This window comes from Aristolochia californica, unplaced genomic scaffold (assembly GCF_029961685.1).
Source record: "Aristolochia californica isolate CCGP_79_NKW_82.1479 unplaced genomic scaffold, dmAriCali1.0.hap1 SCAF_15, whole genome shotgun sequence".
Lineage (NCBI taxonomy): Eukaryota > Viridiplantae > Streptophyta > Magnoliopsida > Piperales > Aristolochiaceae > Aristolochia > Aristolochia californica.
Window position 1 is genome coordinate 20,585,097 of NW_027181826.1, and position 22,623 is coordinate 20,607,719.

General features: G+C 36.9%; 2 protein-coding genes across 2 annotated transcripts; one reads left to right on the top strand and one right to left on the bottom strand.

Moving 5' to 3' along the window:
• Window positions 1-2,956: 2,956 nt before the first annotated feature.
• On the top strand, window positions 2,957-15,394 carry LOC137952155 (26S proteasome non-ATPase regulatory subunit 1 homolog A-like). The gene is made up of 14 exons (XM_068799225.1): window positions 2,957-3,243; window positions 4,136-4,199; window positions 4,900-5,005; window positions 5,117-5,228; window positions 5,357-5,525; window positions 10,735-10,872; window positions 10,963-11,312; window positions 11,409-11,544; window positions 12,036-12,284; window positions 12,372-12,592; window positions 13,039-13,297; window positions 13,595-13,827; window positions 13,922-14,477; window positions 14,785-15,394. Exons 1-14 carry the CDS (start codon window positions 3,062-3,064, stop codon window positions 15,106-15,108), a joined length of 3,099 nt encoding a protein of 1,032 aa, XP_068655326.1. The 5' UTR covers window positions 2,957-3,061; the 3' UTR covers window positions 15,109-15,394.
• LOC137951214 (serine carboxypeptidase-like 25) lies at window positions 15,395-19,120 on the bottom strand. Its single transcript, XM_068797799.1, has 8 exons — window positions 18,859-19,120; window positions 18,238-18,441; window positions 17,984-18,159; window positions 16,925-17,209; window positions 16,576-16,706; window positions 16,115-16,210; window positions 15,907-16,012; window positions 15,395-15,788 (listed from the first exon to the last, which is right to left on the bottom strand). Exons 1-8 carry the CDS (start codon window positions 19,118-19,120, stop codon window positions 15,645-15,647), a joined length of 1,404 nt encoding a protein of 467 aa, XP_068653900.1. The 3' UTR covers window positions 15,395-15,644.
• Between the last annotated feature and the right edge of the window lie 3,503 nt (window positions 19,121-22,623).

A 22,623-nucleotide genomic window follows, 5' to 3' on the forward strand; every position in this document is an offset into this window, starting at 1 on the left:
TAAAATATATTTTTATTATATTTAAATTACTATTTCTTATTCCTTTGTTTGTGTAACTTCAATGATCCATTATTGTCATTTTAAAAATTTTATTTAAATAAAATAAAATATAATTTTGGTTTACTATATAATAAAATATAATTTTACTTTATTTTTGTTAATTTTAACTTGTTCCTAACAGTAGCTAGCCAATACAACCCAACAGACCGATCTGTTAGGTGCGGAAAGCTACCCGCCCATTCTTGACCGCCTCTCACGGGATTCGAACTCGGGATGTGGTGTGCCTAACTCTGATACCATGACATCGGCTAGCCAATACAACCCAACAAACCTATCTATTAGGTGCGAAAAGCTACTGCTTACAAGAGTGGACGTAAACACTCTGACAGTTACCTTTTGTTACTTTGTTTGTGTGACTTCAATGGTCCATCATTGTATGGACAAATTTTACATTTAAATGTATTATTTAAATCATGTAAATCTTACTCAAACCCCTTCTTAGAAGGCTTGAACTTGCACCACTTTGTCTAAAATGATTCAAATTCAAAACTTACCCTTCAAAATTTTATTTTAACATAACTTAGACATATGGGGTTTGATCCAAACTTGAACTAATTCTATATATACGAAGAGAGACGATTGAAAATTCTAAATATCGAAAAAAACTCGTAAATTCTCCTTTAGCTTACTTTAATTATTTCATTTTTTTTCTAGTCAAACAATAATTTTCTTCTTCTTTGTCTTTATCTAATCTTAGGAATTGATCAAACCACATTGACATTTTCGTATTTGTTTCACATAATAATTTATAATTGAAAAACTTCATTTTATTGTTTCCGTGTAGGTCAACAATGCTGCAATTAGTAACTGTAATCGAAATAGTTGATTCCGTTCCATCCTTATACTATATACCCTGTTGTATGTACTTTTTCTAACTACTGAGGGAAAACAAATAACCTTAGCTTTGAAGCCTATGCACTCAACAAATCCAAGTTTGAATTATTTGATGCAACCAAGCCATATATCACTCTTCTTCTAATGTTGAGATTCCTAAAGTGAAGAGATCTCTCTCTGTCTTTATCTCTTCGTTACAAAGACGTATCTCATTGGGATTCATTGCTAATACAATTCTAGTTTTCCATAGTAGTACTAAAGGGTCTTTTATATTTATTTAAATTATTATTGAGATTTGCATAATACCCTTTATTAATCGAACATATTAAAAATGGGTTAATGAATAAATTGGTAAACTTTGTTGCTTATTTGGTTCATTGACACTGGTGGCTCTGAATTGAACACTTAGTTCGGTTACCACATTTAATATCTATTAATGTAAATTCTTTGCATTCAAACTTCTTTTGCAAATGAAAGATAACAAAGCTTGAGATAAAAAAAACGTACACTTTCAAAGGGCAAGAAACATTTTTCAAATTTGTACAAGTAAATAGCTCGGGCAACTATTTGTTTTTTCTTTCTTATTAGGAGAATGTGCTTATATGTGATTAATATATTATTTTATCTTACTTACTTTTTATTATAGTGATACACCTCTAGACTTCTTCATCAATAGCCAACATTATATGTTGTCATGGTGGTCAACTTCTTGTGAATTATTTGGCTCAAATCACTTCTTCATGAACTTGATTTCTAGGTTTATTTCCCTAAGGATCTATTTTGTAACAATAGAGTTGAGATTCGAGTAGCATTTAATCATGTATTTCTTGAACAAATAAAATATATTAAGGTTGATATTTACTTTGCTTAAGAAAAAATTTCAAACCAAGATTATTACCACCGCACATAATCTTAGATTGATTATCATTAAAATTGAATTTAGTCTTCTCAATTTGCGAGTCTAAAGTTTTTCACTTGCCTATATTAAGGTTAGTCGGAGCTATGTATATTATTGGTAGTGTTTTTAGGTGATCTTCTTGAAAACAAAGATATGATGGCTTCCCTTTAGGTTTTCCTCGAGTGAAATTCAAGACTATGAGGAGAAGTGCCCCGACTATAGATTTTGCAAGTGTGAATAAGATATCGAAGGCCAATGTTATAAATACGAGATTGAACCAACAAGTTTCAGTTGGATTTGATCCTTCTTTAGATTACATTTTGTGTTACACTTGAAAACGGGTCAAAATCAGGTGGACCGACACTCAACTTGTAAATTGAAACGTATCACTGAAATAAATTTATTGTGGTCCATACCTTAGTTGTATATCATGTATTAGTCATGTACAAGATTTTATAAATGTGAATAAGACATTGAAGGCCAATGTTACTCATCAAGATCGAACCAACTGTTTTCAATTAGATTTGGTTTCTTTTTAGATTAAATTAGTGTTGAACTTCGAAATAGGTCAAAACTAGATTAACTAGCTTTGTCCACTCCTTTTCTACCATAAATGGGAGATCACTCTCCCTCTATTTATTTGAATTTTAAAAATAAATAAAATAATAAAAATAATTTTGATTTCAAGGTGATAAACTCAGTTGACCTAATGAGACCCAGTCGCTAAATTATGTTATCATTCTTATTTTTTTACCTTTCTAAGCACAATATGATTATGTGTCCTAAAGGTTCTAAGGGTCCCATAGAAAAACCAAATTGGAAAACATATGAGGGACTAAAGAGAAAATTATTTTTTATTAATAATTTAAATTTTAAAATGTTGTGAATACTAAATCTAATTCCAAAAATATAATATTTAAAATTATAAAATAATAAAATGAATAAAATAAATATATTATAAATTGGTGTAAATGAGTGTTTTTAAAATAAATGGTACTAAAACTATTGTAATTAAAAAATGTAGAAAATTATGAGAAAATTCTTGTAAGAAGGGATGATTATTATTATATAATATAAATTACAGTGAAGAGTTTTACGCTGGCGGATACGAATATAAAATGAAAAATCATCGTTCCAGTTGAAACTTGAAACTAGAAAGACAAAACTCTCTGAAGTTGCTGGCGTTCGCTTCGTTGACAAGACAGATCCGAGGAGGGGAAGGAGCAATTACAGAGCCGCAGCAAGCAAAACCCTAGCCAGATTGCAGATATGGCGATCGCAGAGGCCCCCTTGCCCACTACCGTTAGTTCCGCGACAACCGTCAGCTCGGCCTCTGCTATGCTGGCTATGCTCAACGAGAAGGAGCCTCTGTTGAAGCTACACGCCCTTTCCCAACTCATCAGGGTTGTCGACTACTTCTGGCCGGAGATCTCCGCCAGCGTCACTGTCATGTATGCCCGTACCATGTTTTTAATCTTTCAAGTCATCATTTTTTCTGAATTCTTGTCTGGGGTTGATCCGGTCGCGATTATTTTGTTCTTAGGTCGTATTTCGATTTGAATTGGGTGGAGCTTGTCTTTTGCGTTAAATTGCGTTTGATGCGATTTTTGGGTATTAGGGTTTTAAGCGTGTCCGTTGGTTGGCAGCTTCTTTACACGTATCTGCGGATTCGGATCTTCCACTTTCGGAATTAAGTTGGTACCTTGAACTTTAGATTAGACCAGAGTCTGCGGTGTTGGCCCTATTGATGTGTGGATAGAAACCAGCATTGACAATGCACTCTAATTTATAGTTTTGTCTTAGTGTCTTCAAGAAAGAAAAAGAAAAAGGTAGCTTAGGTCGTTTAGGCAGGTTTCATATTACATTTTTCAAGTTTGTTAGTCACAATGTTGCACCTTATGACTGCCACTATATCCATAGTAGCTTCGGAGGTGCCGCTATGTTACCCCTTGTCTGGAAGGAGCTTTTTCCCTTTTATATATGTTACTGTTACGGAAGAAGGAGACAATTACCCAGTGTCGAGGAACATATACTCATTTCCTTTGGGATTTTGGTAATCATAAAAGTAAAGTTATCCAAAATATTTCCATTTCTTCTTAATCTGATCTGATGTCAGGGCACAAAACCAAAGAACGGTACCTGGTTATTTGTACATGAGCTATTTAATTAGTTTGAGCAAGATAGTGTTGTTTATGATAGAAAATTTCTTATTATATTCAGTTAAAAGGTCTATCAGCGTTAAGTTTTTTTTTTTTCCCTTTTTTGCACAGAAAATGTTGTTCTTTGACTGATTCTTCTTCCTCTTCTTTTTTTTTTTTTTTTTTTTTGTTGTTTCTTTCTCAGAGAAAGTTTATATGAAGATGCAGAGTCAGATCAGAGACAGCTTGCTGCGCTTCTTGTATCGAAGGTACTGCCACTGACTAGGCCTTCTAAATTCTTAAAGTCGTTTCTCTTCTTTAATCAAGTTGTTTATTCTTTTACACTTTTACTAATCCCATGTGCTTTGAATTACTGTCAAGTTTCTGGAATTTGTCACATTGTCCCGAGACATTTACCAAACGTTTTAGTAGTTTTTTTTTTTTTTTTTTTTTTTTTTTGGTGATCTCAATTGTTAACGGATTTTTTGAAGAATGTATGGCTTTCAAACACCTTGAGAAGGATTTCATTATTTGCTCCATTCTTGATAACAAACTGGTCTGGAAGGTTTCTGTATTTCTTGATATAGTACCAAGCAAGGCTTTAATGATGACAATGACAGTAACATGGTTTTCACAATAAAATGGCTGAATCAATCCATGTTTGAATTAATGATAAGAAATGGTGTCCTGAAAGTTTCAGAACTTCACCAACCTGCATCTAAATTTACTTTTTTTATTGTTGTTTTGGTGTTATTATGTTGCTACAGAGCATTTTAAACAGATGGCATCCAATTGAAAAATGCACCCCAAGTTCCAAGATTGAGTTTATTCCAAATCACCTCTATCTCTGAAATTCTTAGGGTAAAATTAGCACAAAAATCTACCCAATGGAATGGGCCATTAGGTATTGATTACTTCTTGTATACCATGGCAACCTTTTCCGACACTGATCTCTCTTACTATGCTCAGGTGTTTTACTACCTTGGGGAACTTAACGATAGCTTGTCATACGCATTAGGTGCAGGACCTCTATTTGACATCTCAGAAGATTCTGATTATGTTCATACACTTCTGGGTAAATTTTAACCACTTCTTAATTTCATGTAATTTTTTTTCATCGTTTCTTGTAATTTTTGCATTTTTATCCAATTTTTTAGCTTCTTTAAATCTTCACTTCGGTATGCAGCTAAAGCTATAGATGAATATGCAAGCCTTAAATCAAAAGCTGCTGAGTCAAATGAAGAAGCAGGAAATATTGACCCTAGACTGGAATCAATTGTGGAGAAAATGTTGGACAAGTATGCTCTGAACTTCTGCACGTTTGCCTTTGCTTTTTTTTTTGGATATTTATATCTCTAATTAGTACATGGTATGTTTTCACTTTAGTATGGGGTGCTGGTGGTTTATTAATCATGTGCTGATGTAGGTGTATTTTGGATGGAAAACACCACCAAGCCATGGGGATGTCAGTCGAGTGTAGAAGATTGGATAAGCTTGAGGAAGCTATCACAAGCAGTGATACTGTCCATGGAACTCTTGCCTATTGTATTAACCTTTCCCATTCCTTTGTTAACCGAAGGGAATACAGGCGTGAGGTAAGGGGAGATGCTCTTCCTTGCATTGAGCGCTGGTTACATTTTTTTTTTAATATTTTGAAAAGGCAAAATTTTATTTTTTATTTTGTATGGTGATGATTTTATTGAGAACAAGAACAGAGGGATAAAAGAGAGAAAGCAACCCCCAAAAGATAGCAAGACAGAAGGAATAAAAACTAAAGGGTCAACTCTGCCCTACAACAAGATGTTGTGTTTGTGCTTCCTCTTTGGCCAACGAATCCACCACAACATTTGCCAATCTAAGGGTATAAGACCAAGAGGCCTCTAAATTTGGGAGATGTCTCTTGCTTTAGCCACCAAGTTTTCAAATCTCCATGATACCTCAGCTAATTTCTCCATCCAAACAGCAACAATGTGAGAGTCCCTTTCAACAATAAATGTGGAATTCTATTTGAGCATGAAAGAGAAACAAAGAAGGCCAAAACCACATTAAGAAACACACACTGAAGCTAATTAAAATCAGCGACATGATTAACTACAAGGTTAGTCTGCGAATGCCCCAGTTTCACAGAGTGGTCTGCCAAAGTTCACTGATTGAAGAACTTGCAACAAGTAATCTCCTATAGAAGTCACATGTTGACCATTTTGTTGGAATTGCTGATCAAAGCTCCAAGTATCAGTGGTCTCCCACTTTACCCAAGTAATTACGACTTTAGAATCCCTTTCAACCATTACCAGGGCATTCAAATGCCTTTTGTAGATTCTAAGATCATCAGGATGTGCCTGGACTTTCGCTATTGTAGAGCCAGCTCCACAAGATGCTTGCGGTAAGAGAGAAGAGTTTAGCCACTGTGGTTCTGAAAAACACCCCCAAACCCTGAGCAGCTGGTATTCTCCTGAGAATTTCCATAGAAGTTCAATTTGTGGATGTGCAGGCCATCAAGTTCCTTGGCAGTGCTGCCTGAAGGAGACAATAGTTCTCCAATTCCCCATGATAGCACCAGGAATTTATTCAAATTCTTTCACTAATCTAGAACCACTACAATACAACAATTACTTTTTTTTTTTTGTTACCACACTACCAATCAAACTAGATTTAGTAACAAAAGTTCAGTCTTTTTGCTTGAGCCACAAGCACCAGGCGACAGCCGCAAACATGATTTGCCAGTGCAGCAACCCCACTTATGGAAGAGGTTAGGAGAAACTGCTAATAAGGAGTTGTCACAGTGTAGCTGGTAAGCAGTATCATAATCTAAAATGGAGGAAAAAGTTCCATATCTGGAGATCCAAAGGGCACTGGAAAGTAGTATTGTAAATCGGTCTTTCAACCTTGTTGTGGAATTTGCAGGAGGTGCGATTAGGCTGCATGCGTTTTTGTTGCAGCTGGTCACAGGTGGGAATTTTCTCTGGAGGGGCCAATAAGCTTCCAAGCAGTAGAGGGATGAGAGGGGAGATCACAGTGGGCTCGTCAACTATATTCTCATAGCATATAGAAATAGAGAACAAGCCAGATTTAGGAGCAGTCAGAATAAGTTTATTATTACTTGAACCTCTGTAATAGAAACTGTCTGCTCTACGAATAAGGAGCCCAGCTTGATTTGCTTCATGATTGAAGAGAGACTTTCTTCACATGAGGTTCCGTACCCCACCATTATCAGTAATGTGAACCTGAGTAGTGGAAGTCCCTAACCAGTCTGAAAATGGTTCTTGAATCTGTCTGCAGCACCTTTCTAAAGAAAGTTTCCCTCCAAAGACTCAATTTTAATGCGCAGCTCTAGCTGGACGGTGAAGGAATGATGAAATAGCTGGGGAGGCTAGCTAGTGTAAATTTTGAGTGGGTCAGGCACCCTGCAAGTGTTAAGGGCTTGCCCTTCCAAGCTGAGAGTCTTCTCTTGAATCTTCGGTCACAGGATCCCAAAGAGAGGAAGTGATTTGACCAAGGTAAGAGTTGGGCAGGTTGCGGACTTGCAACTAAGGACATAGAAGAGATGCCATGTGCTGAACCTGCTCAGGCAGGTCACGTTGACACCAATAAGAGTGATTTCCTTCAAGTAACTAGCTGCCCAGATAGCATCTTATACACACAAGTGATACTTTAGCATTGAGCACTTGGATTGGGCCTTGGGCTCAATGGCCATATGGGTAGAGTTTCTACTGTGAGGTTTTGGTTCAAGTTTCACTGGGGAGAGAGGTGTAATATTCGTGTAGTCTCAATGTTCATGAAAAAAAAATGAGCACCTTGTCTGTTGATTCATCACAAAAATAGATAGCATCATCTATGAAAAGAAGAAGGGGGTCTTGAGAGAGGAGTCTGAATGTGAATCAGAAAACCAGCCGCCAAAATGGGCCTTGTCCAAAATCCCATTAAGTATTTCATTGACCATGTTGAAGAGGAGACCTGAGATAGGTTGCTTTGTTAAATGCCTGCCATTTGAGGCCTTAGAGAGAATTGCTTTGCCGCATCATGTACTAAAATGGAGAACCTTGTTGAAGAGATACCGCAATTAATCACATATGCCTTTTTTTCCGAGCCCTATCATCTAAGATCCAACAACTTTGTTAAATGGTTTCTCAATACTCTCTTTCTCTCTGTAAAATGTGCTATCAACTCTATCAAATAATTTTTTTTTTTATTGTAAATAAAAGCATGACACTGAGTTTTATTTCTTCTTTCCCTTGGTTATTTTGATCTTTAATTATTTCCTCTTTTTTCAATTTCTCCAGTTATATACAACAGTTTTGGAATCTCTTTGTATCTTCTTTCTTCCTTATGGACACCTTGTCTCATTTTTTAATAAGAAAAAAAGGATAACTCTTGACTAGATTAAGTTTGCCCATATGACATCTTTATATTTAACTGGGTTTTCTTTATGTGAGTTTAGAAATTAGTCACGTTTGATTGATAAGCTTTCTTTACTTCTTATTCTTTCCTTGATGTTGATACGTATGATTTCTGGACTAGATCTGCGTTTAGATATTGGATATAGAGGAATTTTCACCATCTTTCTTGATCAAAGTTTGTAGCTTTTTGACATTCCCCACATAAAGTTTCTTTCCCATGGATTGAACCCTCTAAGACTTCCAACTCTTAACGAGTCAAGTTGGAACATTAGTTTCAGAAGAAACAACTTCTTTTTTTATTAAAATGATGTATATATTAACAAAAAGAATTACAAAGAAATAAGGAGCAAATCCCTAACAACAAGAGATTGAAAGGTTGCTCCCGACTTGGCAAGCACATCTGCCACCGAGTTAGCAGATTTCGAAATGTGAGACCAAATACAAGAAAATTGAGAAGCAATTTCAAGAATTTCCCGAAGAGAATCCCAATGGCACCATGGGGGGAGGATGCATTTTCGCACCAACCAATTACCACTATTTGAGACCCCCTCAATGTGAAGAGGACCACTATAATTGTCTATGAAAACACGGAGCCCATTGAGAAGAGCTTGGAGTTCAGTCGTTGTTGAGTCAACAATGCCTAATAGACCAATGTATGACAGACACTGATTGCCTAAGGAATCCATGGTAACACCCCCAAAACCAGCAATTCTAGGATTACCTAGAGAAGAACCATCAAAATTTAACTTTAGGAAACCATGCTCTGGGGGGGTCCATTCCTGCATGGCTGGGATCTTGGTTCCACACCCCATCTTTGCAAAGATGCTCCAATTATCGCAGATAGATGAACCAACAAAGGAGAAGAAAAACTTCTTTGTAAGGAGCCACGCTGAGATCTGGCCCGACACACAATCAGCGACCCTCCCCACATAATTACTTCTAGCATCAAAATGCCTGCAGTTACACTCATTCCAAAGAAACAACTTCTGCTAGCCTTCTTATGGTAACTTTGGAAGATTTTGATATTGAGACCACTAGGACATGTTAAGTTCATGGTTGCCTCCAAGTTATAATTCCTCCTTGTTTTCCTCCTCATCTCTTCATCTGCTCTCTCGTGCTTAAACCTTAGGAGTTCTCCAAAGATTTTTTTTGTCAATCGTGTGATTCCACAGTCAAGATTTTGACAGCTGACCTACTTGAGCAAGGGTGTCAAATAACTGATTTCTAATCATTTTGGAGTTGAGGAAGAATGAATTGATCATCTTCTCCTTCATTCTCCCTTTTCCATTGAAATGTAGGATACATTGTGGGAGTTTTGAAATTAGTTTATATTCTGAGCATCCTCTGAAGATCTTCTGATGGAATACATCTTCTGGTCCCTTCAGGATTTTTTGGCAAGTCTTCTTGGCTGTGTGATCTGTTGTTTTCTATGAAAGAGATAAATCAACAATGCTTCTTTGGGAAGTCTTTGAAAAAATTACTCACTGATTCTCTGTTGAGCATCTTTACTTAAATGAGTTTAAGGAATATCCAAGTGCCTTGATCAGAAGGAACTGGAGGCAGGTGGCTGGTCTTTGGTGCTGTCTTCTCCCTCTTGTTGGTAGCAGTAACTTTATATCTGTGAAAGTTCTAGTGGAAACACAGTTTCCTTGGGGTGCATTGAGATTATCTTTCTCCCTTATCCAGCTATATTGGGGTCATCAACTCTACTAAACTGAATTAAAATCTTTACTTTAAGATTTGATAATTTTCACATAGCGTTTCGCTGACCTTCTTGATTTGGAAGAGGATTCTTTCATTGTTATAATTAGTGCAAGAAGAGTTTGGACCTTCCATGAAGATTATGGGCCAATTTTCCTGAGATCTGGGACCGTGCCAATGGGATTCATTTTTATTGGAATGACATTCCTCATTCAGCCAATAGCCTGGCTGGTTCTCTTGTTGGAGAGGGTACTATGTCTTGCTGTTGTCTGTGTTCCTGACTCCTTTTTTCTAGCTTGTTATATCTTTTATTTTTAGTTCTTTAATAAAATTTCCATCATTCCCCTAAAACAAAGATATAGGGGAACTTTCTTTGCCAACAATAATCAGTGAATTACCATCACCAAGCCTTAAAATATCAGTTCAATCCGTTAGCATAGCTCTGTGAGGAACTTTCTTACTGCAGCAACGGATGGTCTGAAGAATATATGTCAACCTTCAAGCGTTTGATGTTTCAGTTTATTTTGTTCATAAATTTGTTGGTACTGTAATATGTAAATGGGTCTGAGTGGGGAACAAAGTCACTAAAACCTAGTCTATTATGCTTGTTTTATTGAATTTTTCTCATCTAGACCTGGTTTACAAGTGACTGTATCTGAGTATCTACACATAATTTTCTAACTTTTTACTGTTCGGTTCTTTGTAGGTCCTTCGGCTTCTTGTCAATATATATAAAAAACTAGCTTCTCCTGATTATATTAGTATTTGCCAATGTCTTATGTTCTTGGATGAGCCTGAAGGGGTTGCTTCGATATTGGAGAAGCTTCTTCAATCTCCAAATAAGGTCTCTCTCTCTCTCTCTCTCTCTCTCTCTCTCTCTCTCTCTATGTATCTCTTTCCATGGTAACGACTCATGTTCTTAACTTTTTTGCAGGATGATGCTCTTCTTGCCTTTCAGATAGCCTTTGATCTTGTGGAGAATGAGCACCAATCTTTTCTATTAAATGTTAGAAACTTAATTCCTGACCCTAAGCCTCGCGCACCAACATCTGTTCCAATTGAAATGGAACCTGGCGCTCGGCCAGACTCTTCCCAAAATGGAGATGCAGCTGCTACAGGTGAGGATATTCCGATGGCAGAAGACACCCATGCACCTAATGGTGATGTCCCTGAAATTGATCCCAGTGAAGCATTCTACTTAGAGAGGCTGGCCAAGGTCAAGGGAATATTGTCCGGAGAGACATCAATACAATTGACATTGCAGTTTCTATACAGCCATAATAGGTAATTATGGTGATTATTCTCTGTTTTTCTGTGAGAAGTTTTCAATAGTTTATATATGTTGATGGTACGAAGTATATTACTGAAACTTCTATGCAGATCGGATCTTCTGATTCTGAAGACAATAAAGCAGTCTGTTGAAATGAGAAACAGTGTTTGCCACAGTGCAACAATATATGCCAATGCAATAATGCATGCTGGAACCACAGTGGATACGTTTTTAAGGGAAAACCTGGTAACCATGATGGCATCTCTCTCTTTCTCTCTCTCCCGATTTTGAATGTTCAATGCGGTGATAGAAATAGAATTTCCATGTGCTGCATTGCATTTTAAGTAATTTAAAACAATATTTGAACATAAAGCAAAGTTTATTTGAATCTCCGTGTGTGCTTGCCAGGCAGGGAGCTACCCTACAATCGCTGGTTGTAAGGGATTTGCTCCCCCAAATTTTGTAATTTCTCTCGCTTTATTAATACATCTTTTTCAAAAAAAAAATTATGGGTTAAATTTCAAACTTGTGTTGTCATGGGATACAATGATATAACCACTGTATAGGGAAGATATGCTTTTTATGCTGAATTAGAAAAAAGAAATTGAAACTAGAAGCTCAAATGGTGCCAGTCTAGCCTGTCTCTGTTATGTGCTATCTCAAATAATCATGTTCTTAATAATGACTACTATGATTTCTTATAAGCTCTCAGCTGGATCACCTTTGCTGAATTTCAGGACTGGTTGAGCAGGGCTACCAACTGGGCTAAATTCAGTGCCACTGCTGGATTAGGTGTTATTCATAGAGGTCATCTTCAGCAGGGTAGATCCCTCATGGCTCCTTATCTCCCTCAAAGCGGTGCTGCTGGTAGTGGAAGTCCTTATTCTGAAGGTGGGGCTCTTTATGCTCTTGGTCTGATACATGCAAACCATGGTGAAGGCATCAAACAGTTTCTTCGTGACAGTCTCCGCAATACAAGTGTTGAGGTACTTCTGGTTTTCCTTCCTTTCTTCCTCCTGTTATGTTTGTACAAAAACTAAATGCATCTAATGTTTTGTGTCTTCAATTCACAGGTTATTCAGCATGGAGCATGCTTAGGTCTTGGTTTGGCTGCTCTAGGGACAGCTGATGAGGAAGTATATGAGGACATCAAGAATGTCCTCTACACAGATAGTGCTGTTGCTGGAGAGGCTGCTGGAATCAGTATGGGTCTACTCATGGTTGGAACCGCAAGTGAAAAGGCCAGTGAGATGCTTGCTTATGCGCATGACACACAGCATGAGAAGATAATAAGGTAGTATTTGTTTTTGAAGTTTTTTTTTTTTTTTTTATTGTTTGACTAAAATTAGGCCTTTTTTAGGCAAGGAATCTTTGTTTGTTGTAACACTTACTCTCCCTTCTTAGAAGATTGTCCAATTTCAAGTTAAGAGTTAGAAAAGCTTGGAGTTTAGCCAGTCCTTTTTGCAAAAGACATGCTTTGTCCCTTTATGTGCATGGGCCTTTTTCTTGATATGTGGACTGTTTATTTGATATTAACAGGTTGTAGGAAGATCACCATAATTTTCTGTTATCAGAAAGACTGCTCTCTGTCCTTTTTTTATTTTTAATACATTTTTTAGGTTAACAAAAGATTTCCTGAGAATAGCAGTACTTACATTGAGATTAGTATTACAGCAAATTTTAGATTCTTAAATTTTTTTTGCAATAGATCTGATGTTCTTGTATCATAAATTGTCACAGAGGACTAGCATTAGGAATTGCTCTCACTGTTTATGGAAGGGAAGAAGAAGCTGACACATTAATTGAGCAAATGACTCGTGATCAGGATCCAATATTACGTTATGGTGGTATGTATGCTCTGGCATTAGCATATAGGGGAACGGCTAATAATAAAGCAATCCGCCAGCTGCTGCATTTTGCAGTGTCAGATGTGAGTGATGATGTAAGAAGAACTGCAGTTCTGGCTCTTGGATTTGTTCTCTACTCTGAACCTGAGCAGGTGCGTGTTTTATGTTTCATTGCACCCCTACGCATAAATTTCAGGAAGTTATTTTTGTTTCATTTGGCACAATAAAACCAGTTCATGGCTTTTTGACTGACATAGTTAATCGGATATTGTTCTCCTGGTTTTGTTAGAATTTGAAGAAATGCATGATAGTGCATAGAGGTCATAATTTTAGTTTTTTCACATTTCAATTCGAAATTTCCTTCATCATGTAACATTTTTGGGGCCATTAGGAGCGTTTTTTAATTTGAACTAATGCTTATCTTGCAATGCATTCTGTTTAAATTACAGACTCCAAGAATAGTTTCACTGCTGTCGGAGTCTTACAACCCCCACGTTCGGTATGGTGCTGCCCTTGCAGTAGGCATTTCTTGTGCAGGAACTGGCTTAAGTGAGGCCATTTCCTTGCTGGAGCCCCTTACCTCAGATGTAGTTGACTTTGTCCGTCAGGGAGCACTCATTGCCATGGCCATGGTTATGGTCCAAACAAACGAAACTTGTGATCCCCGTGTGGGATCATTTAGGTACTGCTACTACATATTTGTTTAGTAGTTTATGCTTTTCTCTTTCTTATCTGACTTAGAATAATATTGGTTCGCTTTGATTGTTTTTGTGTAGGCGCCAATTGGAAAAAATAGTTCTAGATAAGCATGAAGATACTATGAGTAAGATGGGGGCAATTCTGGCATCTGGTATTCTTGATGCCGGTGGGAGGAATGTCACCATCAGACTTCTCTCCAAAACAAAGCATGATAAAATCACTGCAGTTGTAGGGCTTGCCGTTTTTAGCCAATTTTGGTATTGGTATCCACTTATCTACTTTGTAAGCCTGGCTTTCTCTCCGACTGCTTTTATTGGTCTCAATTATGATCTCAAAGTACCAAGGTTTGAGTTCCTGTCACATGCCAAACCATCACTGTTTGAGTACCCACGTCCTACTACACCACCCACCACTACCTCGGTAGTAAAGCTTCCAAGTGCTGTTCTGTCCACGTCTGCAAAAGCCAAAGCCAGGGCTCATAAAGAGCTTACACAGAAGGCTGGTACTGAAAAAACATTAAGTGAAGAGGCATCAATGGGCGGCTATTCAGGTAAGGGTGCCAAATCTGCTGCGAAGGATGGTGACTCGATGCAAGTGAGTGGTGCAAAGGATAAAGATGGTGACTCAATGCAAGTGAGTTGTGCCCCCTCTCTTTCTCTCTCTCTCTCTCTTCTATTTGTATTGCGTGTAGTAAGGTGGACTTGGAGGTGACTTGAAGGGTGCAATCCATCGTAGTGGCTGTTTACAGGCTTCTGAAAATTCTGAACGCTGCAAAAAGAAAATTACCTACAACTGTTCGTCAGCTGGAGGAGCCTCTAAACATGTCCCTATGTGCTTGATTAGGCATCTAAAAGATACTTCCGGTCATAAGTAGGGACGGATTGCCCCTACTCCACCAATATTACATGCATCATATGACATAACTTTATGATGTTTTCAGGTAGATAGCACATCTGAGAAGAAAGCGGAGGAGCCATCTTTTGAAATTCTGACCAATCCAGCCAGGGTGGTTCCTGCACAGGAGAAGTTCATCAAGTTTCTGGAAGAAAGCAGATACGTTCCCGTGAAATCTGCACCATCTGGATTTATTCTCTTAAGAGATCTGAGACCAAATGAACCTGAGGTTGTAGCTCTTACTGATGCACCTTCCTCCATGGCCTCACCTGCAGCAGTTGGGTCGACAACCGCACAGCAAGGGTCTGCTTCAGCAATGTCTGTCGACGAAGAGCCCCAACCACCACAACCGTTTGAGTACACCTCATAGATCAGGTATTTGGTGTTCCCTTGAAGAAGTTTTCTGGTGAAAGGGTAAGAACTATAACAGGCAAAGAACAATAGATGGCCCCTCGCCTTAGGTTGTGGCAACTGGGGAAGAAGCCTTCCTCTCCCGCTTTCAATTTTGATAAAACTGATGGGATGGTCCCATTGACGAAATCTATGCCACAACTGTTGTATTTTTTGTTTTTTTTTTCCAGTGTAACAACATGTAGACAGCAAACAAAGTCACAATTGAAAATATGGTGAAACTAGTTTTTTTTCACCGAGCTGAACTTCTCTGCCTTTATCATTTGACAGATCAAGTGTTCTCTTCTTTTAAAACATTTTTGTGATTTCCATTCCAGAATTCTCTCCTCCTGTCTGAGGACTTCGTAGAAGCATTAAGAAAAAAAAAAATACCCATGACAATCAAAGTTCATTATCGGCCAATTGCTTGTTCCTTCAATTAGAGTTACAATGAAAATGATCCATCCTCTTTGCCTTTCCTACACTCTTTCTGTTCTTTGTGTTGATCATTTAGCTTCAAGACCTTGGCAAGGGCTTTCCGCTTAAAAATGATCTGAACAGCTGAAGGGCTGCCCTAGGCTTGAACAAGGGTACCTCATGGCCTGCCCCTCTTACTGTTGCAAAGGTCAGGCCTTCATAAACCTCTGTCCAACCTCCCACCTTTGAAAAACAATAAGAAGAAAGAATTATAAGTAAAAGTTTTTAACATAAAAGAAGACAACATGATTAAAGAGAAAAAAATTTATAGGAAAAGGAGAGAAAATATATAGATTTTTACCTGTTTATTGACATACCATGGATACCATGGAATTTTTGTTGGCAATCTGAGGCGTGCCAGTGAAAATCTGGTGGCTGTCACCGGGACAACTGAATCAACATCACCACTGTTCCCCATGCATTCTTCTTTCTCAGTTGAATAATAAGAATGGCAAAGATTGCAGTAGCAAAAGTTTTTAAGAGATTAAAGAAAGAAACTCACTCCTAACCTGAAAACCCAAATCCTCAATCCAGCACTGATCAACTCCTTGTAAACGGGAAGAACTGAAGCTTCTGAATCATTCCAGTTTCTGTTTAAGGTTTCACTGTACATGGCCTAAACCTTGTGAGAAACAAGCAGCAATATTTACATAACTATGTGTGTTCAGATAAGTAGTTATTTACAGGGCATGTTTGTATTCAATATAAAATCATGAGACAAAGTAAAAAATAGAAAATTTTAGATTTGATCAAAATTTTCTACCATTTGTACCAGTGTTTACCCAATTTCAGGATAGAAAAATGAGTTTCTTATTACTCTACTGGGAAAAAAATAAACTGAAAATGTTCAAAAGTTTGTCAAAGAACAAAAAAAATCTGACATTTTGTTTTTCAATAATGGCACAAATGGTCCTCTACTAAAAGGAACGTTGAACAGCATTTAAATATATAAGAGAAAGCTTTACCTCACCTGCAAGCAGTCCATCTATAAGGAATTTTGGTGGTGTTTGCATGGAGTGCCCTTTGCACATCCACCCTATTGTAGTATATCTCTGCATATTTTTCTGTACAAGGATCATACCCTGATAGCTGCTGAAACTCCTGAAAGGATGAAAAAGAAAAGAGAGGAGTTCATAGTCCATGAAAGGTCACAATTCAAGATGAAAGTGGAAGCTCCACTGATGGGTGCACACCGTTGAGGTCAAATTTCCCTTGAGCACAATGCATTCACCACTCAATCTGATCGACCTCTTCGGTGAATCTCTCGCCTCTCTTGTCTCAAAAGTTCGTTAAGAGTAAGTATTTTAGTGTGTGGTTACCATATTTTTGGGTCGGAGCGGCCACCGGAGACTCCTCTGAGTGATGGTTGCACCGTCGGAGTTGTTGCAAGGTGGAGCATAAATGTTGTACTGATCAATCTTACCCAATTCTTGATCCAAGGCGTAGGTATAGTGTTGTTCACACGAATTTGACTCTTTCTCCCCATGAAATTTGCACGTGTGAATGAGGGTGTTATATGTTCTATCTGATATCATCGCATGGCTCCACCAATATGTCACGGTGCCAAGGTTGTCATGGTATGTATCCGTTACCGCATTACCAACCTACAAATATGATTCTTAAAATAAGTGAAAATTACATCATTTTATTTAAAAAATTTTAGGCTAGCAATATTATTATAACTTAATTTTAAAAAAAAATAGTAAATGGGCAATGCAAATTATCGATCGGTTTTTACGTAGTGATATTTTAAATTTTTTATGCTAGCAATATTATTATAACTTAATTTTAAAAAAACACGCAAAAAATAGTAAATTGGCAATCGAGTAAATGCAAATTATCGATCGATTTTTACGTAGTGATATTTTAAATTTTTTAAGCTAGTATTTCACAAAAAATTTAAAATGCTTGAATATTATTATAACTTAATTTAAAAAAACACGGAAAAAATAGTAAACAGGCAATCGAGTAAAATGCAAATTATCGATCGGTTTTTACGTAGTGATATTTAAAATTTTTTAGGCAAGCATTTCACAAACAATTTAAAATGCTTGAATATTATTATAACTTAATTTTAAAAAAACACGTAAAAAATAGTAAACAGACAATCGAGTAAAATGCAAATTATCGATCGGTTTTTACGAAGTGATATTTAAAATTTTTTTGGCTAGCATTTCACAATCAATTTAAAATGCTTGAATATTATTATAACTTAATTTATAAAAAAAACACGCAAAAATTAGTAGTAATCAGGTAAAATGCAAATTATCGATCGATTTTTACGTAGTGACAGAACCAAGCTAGAGTAACTTATTTTTATAGTAATTTTCTACCGGCGAAAAAGAAAATTGAAAAAAAAAAGATAATGAGAGATTTACCATTAATCCCTTGAGATTAATTGGATGCTTAGCTTTGGCATTGTATGCTTTTATTTCTCTTGCTAATTGTGGTACATAGTGGCCTGCATAGCTCTCTCCGGCCAGATAGATTTCTCTCTCCTTATACCGCGTGAACCGCTCCATCCATCGGATCAGGAACTGTAATGAATCCTCCGCTGAACCAATAAACCCCATCTTATCAGCAAATGCAGCTTAATTAAGTGAACGATTAGTTCAATAAAAGGGTTAATTACCGGTTCGACGATCACCAGTGTCGTGGAGGTCGGCCGTCCGGTTTGTATAAGAAAACCCGACTCCGGCCGGCGTTTCGAGGAAGAGAATGTTAGCGGCCAGGTTCCAGGAGTATTTGTTCATATGCAGCTCGGACCCGGTCTTGTTGAGCCGGAACGGTCCGATCTCCTCCGAGGCACCATAAGCCACCGACGAGCAGCCCGGACCTAACAGGAAAAAATAAATGACATAATTAAGCATAATCCTACGTGGTTAATGCAGTGCTCCCTCGTGACTATCCATAATCGTAGTCCACCACCTTAAGTGGTCCCAGTGATGAAGAAATCATATCCGTTGGATAATAATGATGGATGTGACACATCCAAGGAGTTGGCTCTAGAGTATTGATTGCCCATTTATGCCCACCTAAGCCTCTGCAGGATGATCCTGACCGTTTATTTGTCCACCTTGTAATCAGGGGACCAGACTTGGGTTTGAAAGAAAGAAAAGCTGTGTGTTTTAACACCATTTTCATGTGTAAACACTCATCACTGAGAAAAGCTCGAAGAGATGAGAGATTCGAGATTAAAGAGAGCAACCCAGAGAGTCGAGAGAGAGAGAGAGAGAGGATAGAGATGGTAAACCTCCATTGAGCCAGACGACGAGAGGTTTGAGAAGCGGTTCATGAACAGCCTCCGTAAGCCAGTAGAAGAGAGCTCTCCCTGCATTTTTATTCACTGTAACATACCCAGAAAACTGCTGAAATGAAACCTTGGGCTGCCCCGGGAGTGCAACGATCCTGTCTGCTTCTTCATCTTCACTGTAGTACTTCGCTCCCTCAGACGCCACCCACAAAAGGACAACCACCGCCGCCGTTGTCACCCACCTCCCTCTCCCCGAACCCATCGCAGCTCAAGAAGATGATGTGGGTGATGATGAGCTTTATGATGAGGGCGCCGTGGATTAATAGCTCTGTGCGTCTTACTTATTAAATAGGAGAGAGGGAGAGAGGCCTCGCTGTACTCACATCACTCTCTCTCTCTCTCATCTCTAGCTTTTTTTTAAAAAAAAAAATATATATTTTTTTAATTCCTCCTGTATTCTCTTATTCCCTTTTTTTAAATTATAATTAAATAATTTTAAATAAATATTACTTTTTATTTATTTTTTACAATAACAAACTCCTTCTGTCGCACATTGCATGGATTTTTCAACCCAATAACGACTCTGGGCCCACAGTACAGTCGTCGTTTCGTTGAGGCCATGGAACCCGAGGGTTATCGCCGGTGAAGGGTAATGGGAGGAATAAGCGGCCGGCGGGGAGGTCTCCGATCTTCCACTAAATAGTGAATAAGGGGCAATTCGGTAATTTCGTAGCCTTTCAATAATTATTTGCTCTTTTTCGGCGGGGTTCGTTAGTGGCCATTATGGCGGTTAGAACTTAGACCCATGCACAAGAGCATCGAGCATGCGCCAGTGCCCATATCTGGCGACATCTCACCCGTTCATCTCGTCAACGAGGGAAGCGCATCGGACCCGTTGATCGCGTTTTCAGCTCTGCTTTCTTACATGATGGACGAATTGAAAAACTGTTCCTTTCCGTGCGGAAAACGGGGCCCACGCCGACCAAGTGGTGGGAATGCAGCAGCCTCCACCAACGGTTTGTGTTTGTGGTGGGCCCGGCCTTCTGAAGATCGTTATGGATTCTGGGAATGAGTGGGTCCCACCTGGGGTGGATTGATCGCGGCCATTCAAAGTGGGGTAAGTGTCATGAATACACTGGGAGTTTTTCGGGGAGTGGGAATATAATCTCTTATGTGTAATATTTTCCAACTATAGTGTTTTAATTTATATATAACCAGATATATACAATTATACTACTAATTTATATAACACAATAAAATTCCACAAAAAATAATTTATAAAGACCGATCGCTTCACCAACTCAATGAGGTGATTGGGTTCGATTGAACATGGGTTAGCAGACTTTCTTCATCTTTATCTTCATCATCATCTTCCTCGTCTTCCACTTCCTCAGATTCACTTAAATAATGTCTTGGTTTTGCACTCATCCGAGCAAGAACCCTTGAAGTGGAACATCAGTACTAACCAATTGGTTAATATCATTATCATGTTGAACATCGTAAATGTTTCCAACGGATAACTTTTGTTGGTAGGTTTATATTTTCTCAATGGTGGTATTATGTTACTTCAAAAGATTAAACACATTTCTCAAAATCACTATGAAACATTATATTTAAGGTCATCTACATAGAAAACTTGTTATACTTAATATACGGGTCATCAATGCACCACATGCAAGAAGTGTACATATTTATCTCGATGTTTTGTCTTTGATTACTTACAAATATAAATATTTTTTTCTCAAATAGTATAATTCTATTATCTCTGTCTCTACCCCATAATAATTGATATCTTTATCTTCATAGTACTCCTGGATAACAACAGAGTTGCTTTAACTTATATGGTTTACTTATGTTACTAGTATAGATTTGTATATCATTTATTGTGCAACTTAAGAAACAATGTCGAGCATTGGGGTTGATAACAAAATTGTGATTGTCATTGTTTCTATAAAAAAAAATATTCGTCAACTAATGCCTTAACTTGTGATAGAAAAGATAATCGGTAAAAAATGGATGAGGGATTACTCACATGACCTTGTATTCCTATTTCCTATGTAATGTACACAAAATACCTTAGCTTTGTACAATTTGACAAGTTTTTCTTCATGTCTTTTGCCAATGTTTGTTGTACTATTATTGTTAACAATCTCTTTGTAATCACTAATCATCACAAATCTTAAAAATTAGAATTTATTATAAAAACGCAAACACAAGTGTAAGGAGCTTGATGAATTATTTATAGGAGATATTTTGGTCTTGATTTCATCATAATTATTAACTACAATATTGTGATGTGAAAAAAATATTGTTAGGAAACTTGAATATTGTGTAGTGACTCATCACAATATATTCAATACAATAAATGAATGAAAGATAAGAAAAGTTGAAACTCTGCTAAAAAATAAAGGAAACAATCATTAATAGAATAAATTACGCTAAAAATTAACACATTATTTAGCAGAATTTAAAACATGTCACTGATAGAGATAAAGATAAAAGATAAAGATAAAGATCACAAGTGATTGAAATAGAGACAGACTCAAATTGTAAGTGATTGAATTAGAGACAGACTCAAATTTTAGAGTTGTAATTCTATAAATTGAAGTGGCTCCAATGCATGCTTAAGTGGAACATCAGTACTAACCAATAGGTTAATGTCATTATCGTGTTGAACACCGTGAATGTTTCCAATGGATAACTCATGTTGATAGGTTTATATGTCATCAATTGTGGTATTATGTTACTCCAAAATATTAAACATATTTCTCATAATCACTATTTATACGACACACCATGAAATACTATATTTAAGGTCATCTATATAGAAAACTTGTAATACTTAACATACGGGCCATCAATGCACCACATGCAAGAAGTGTACTTATTTATCTTGATGTCTTGTCTTTGATTACTTACACAAATAAACAATTTTTTTTTCTCAAATAGCATAATTCTATTATCTCTATCTCCACCCCATAATAATTGAGATCTTTATCTTCATAGTACTCCTCGATAACAACACAATTGCTTTTAACTTATATGGTTTACTTCTCTTACTAGAATGGATTTGTATATCATTTATTGTGCAACTTAAGAAACAATGTCGAGCATTAGGGTTGATAACAAAATTGTCATTGTCATTGTTTTTATCAAAAAAACATTCATCAACTAATGCCTTAACTTGTGATAGAAAAGATAATCGGTAAGAAATGAATGAGGGATTACTCACTTGACTTTTTATTCTTATTTCCTATGTAATGTACACATCAAACCTTAGCTTCGAACAATTTGACAAGCTTTTCTTCATGTCTTTTGTCCATGTTTATTGTACTATTATTGTTAACAATCTCTTTGTAATCACTAATCATCACAAATCTTAAAAAATAAAATTTATTATAAAAACGTAAACACAAGTGTAAGGAGCTTTATGAATTAGTTATAGGAGATATTTCGGTTTTGATCTCATCATAATTATTCAGTACAATATTGTGATGTGAAAAAAATATTGTTAGGGAACTTGAATATTTTGTAGTTACTCATCACAATATATTCAATACAATAAATGAAGGAAAGATAAGAAAAGTTGAAACTCTGCTAAAAAATATAGGAAACAATCATTAATAGAATAAATTATGCCAAAAATTAGCACATTATTTAGCAAAATTTAAAACATGTCACTGATAGAGATAAAGATAAAGATAAAGATAAAGATCAAAAGTGATTGAAATAGAGACAAACTCAAATTGCAAGTGATTGAATTAG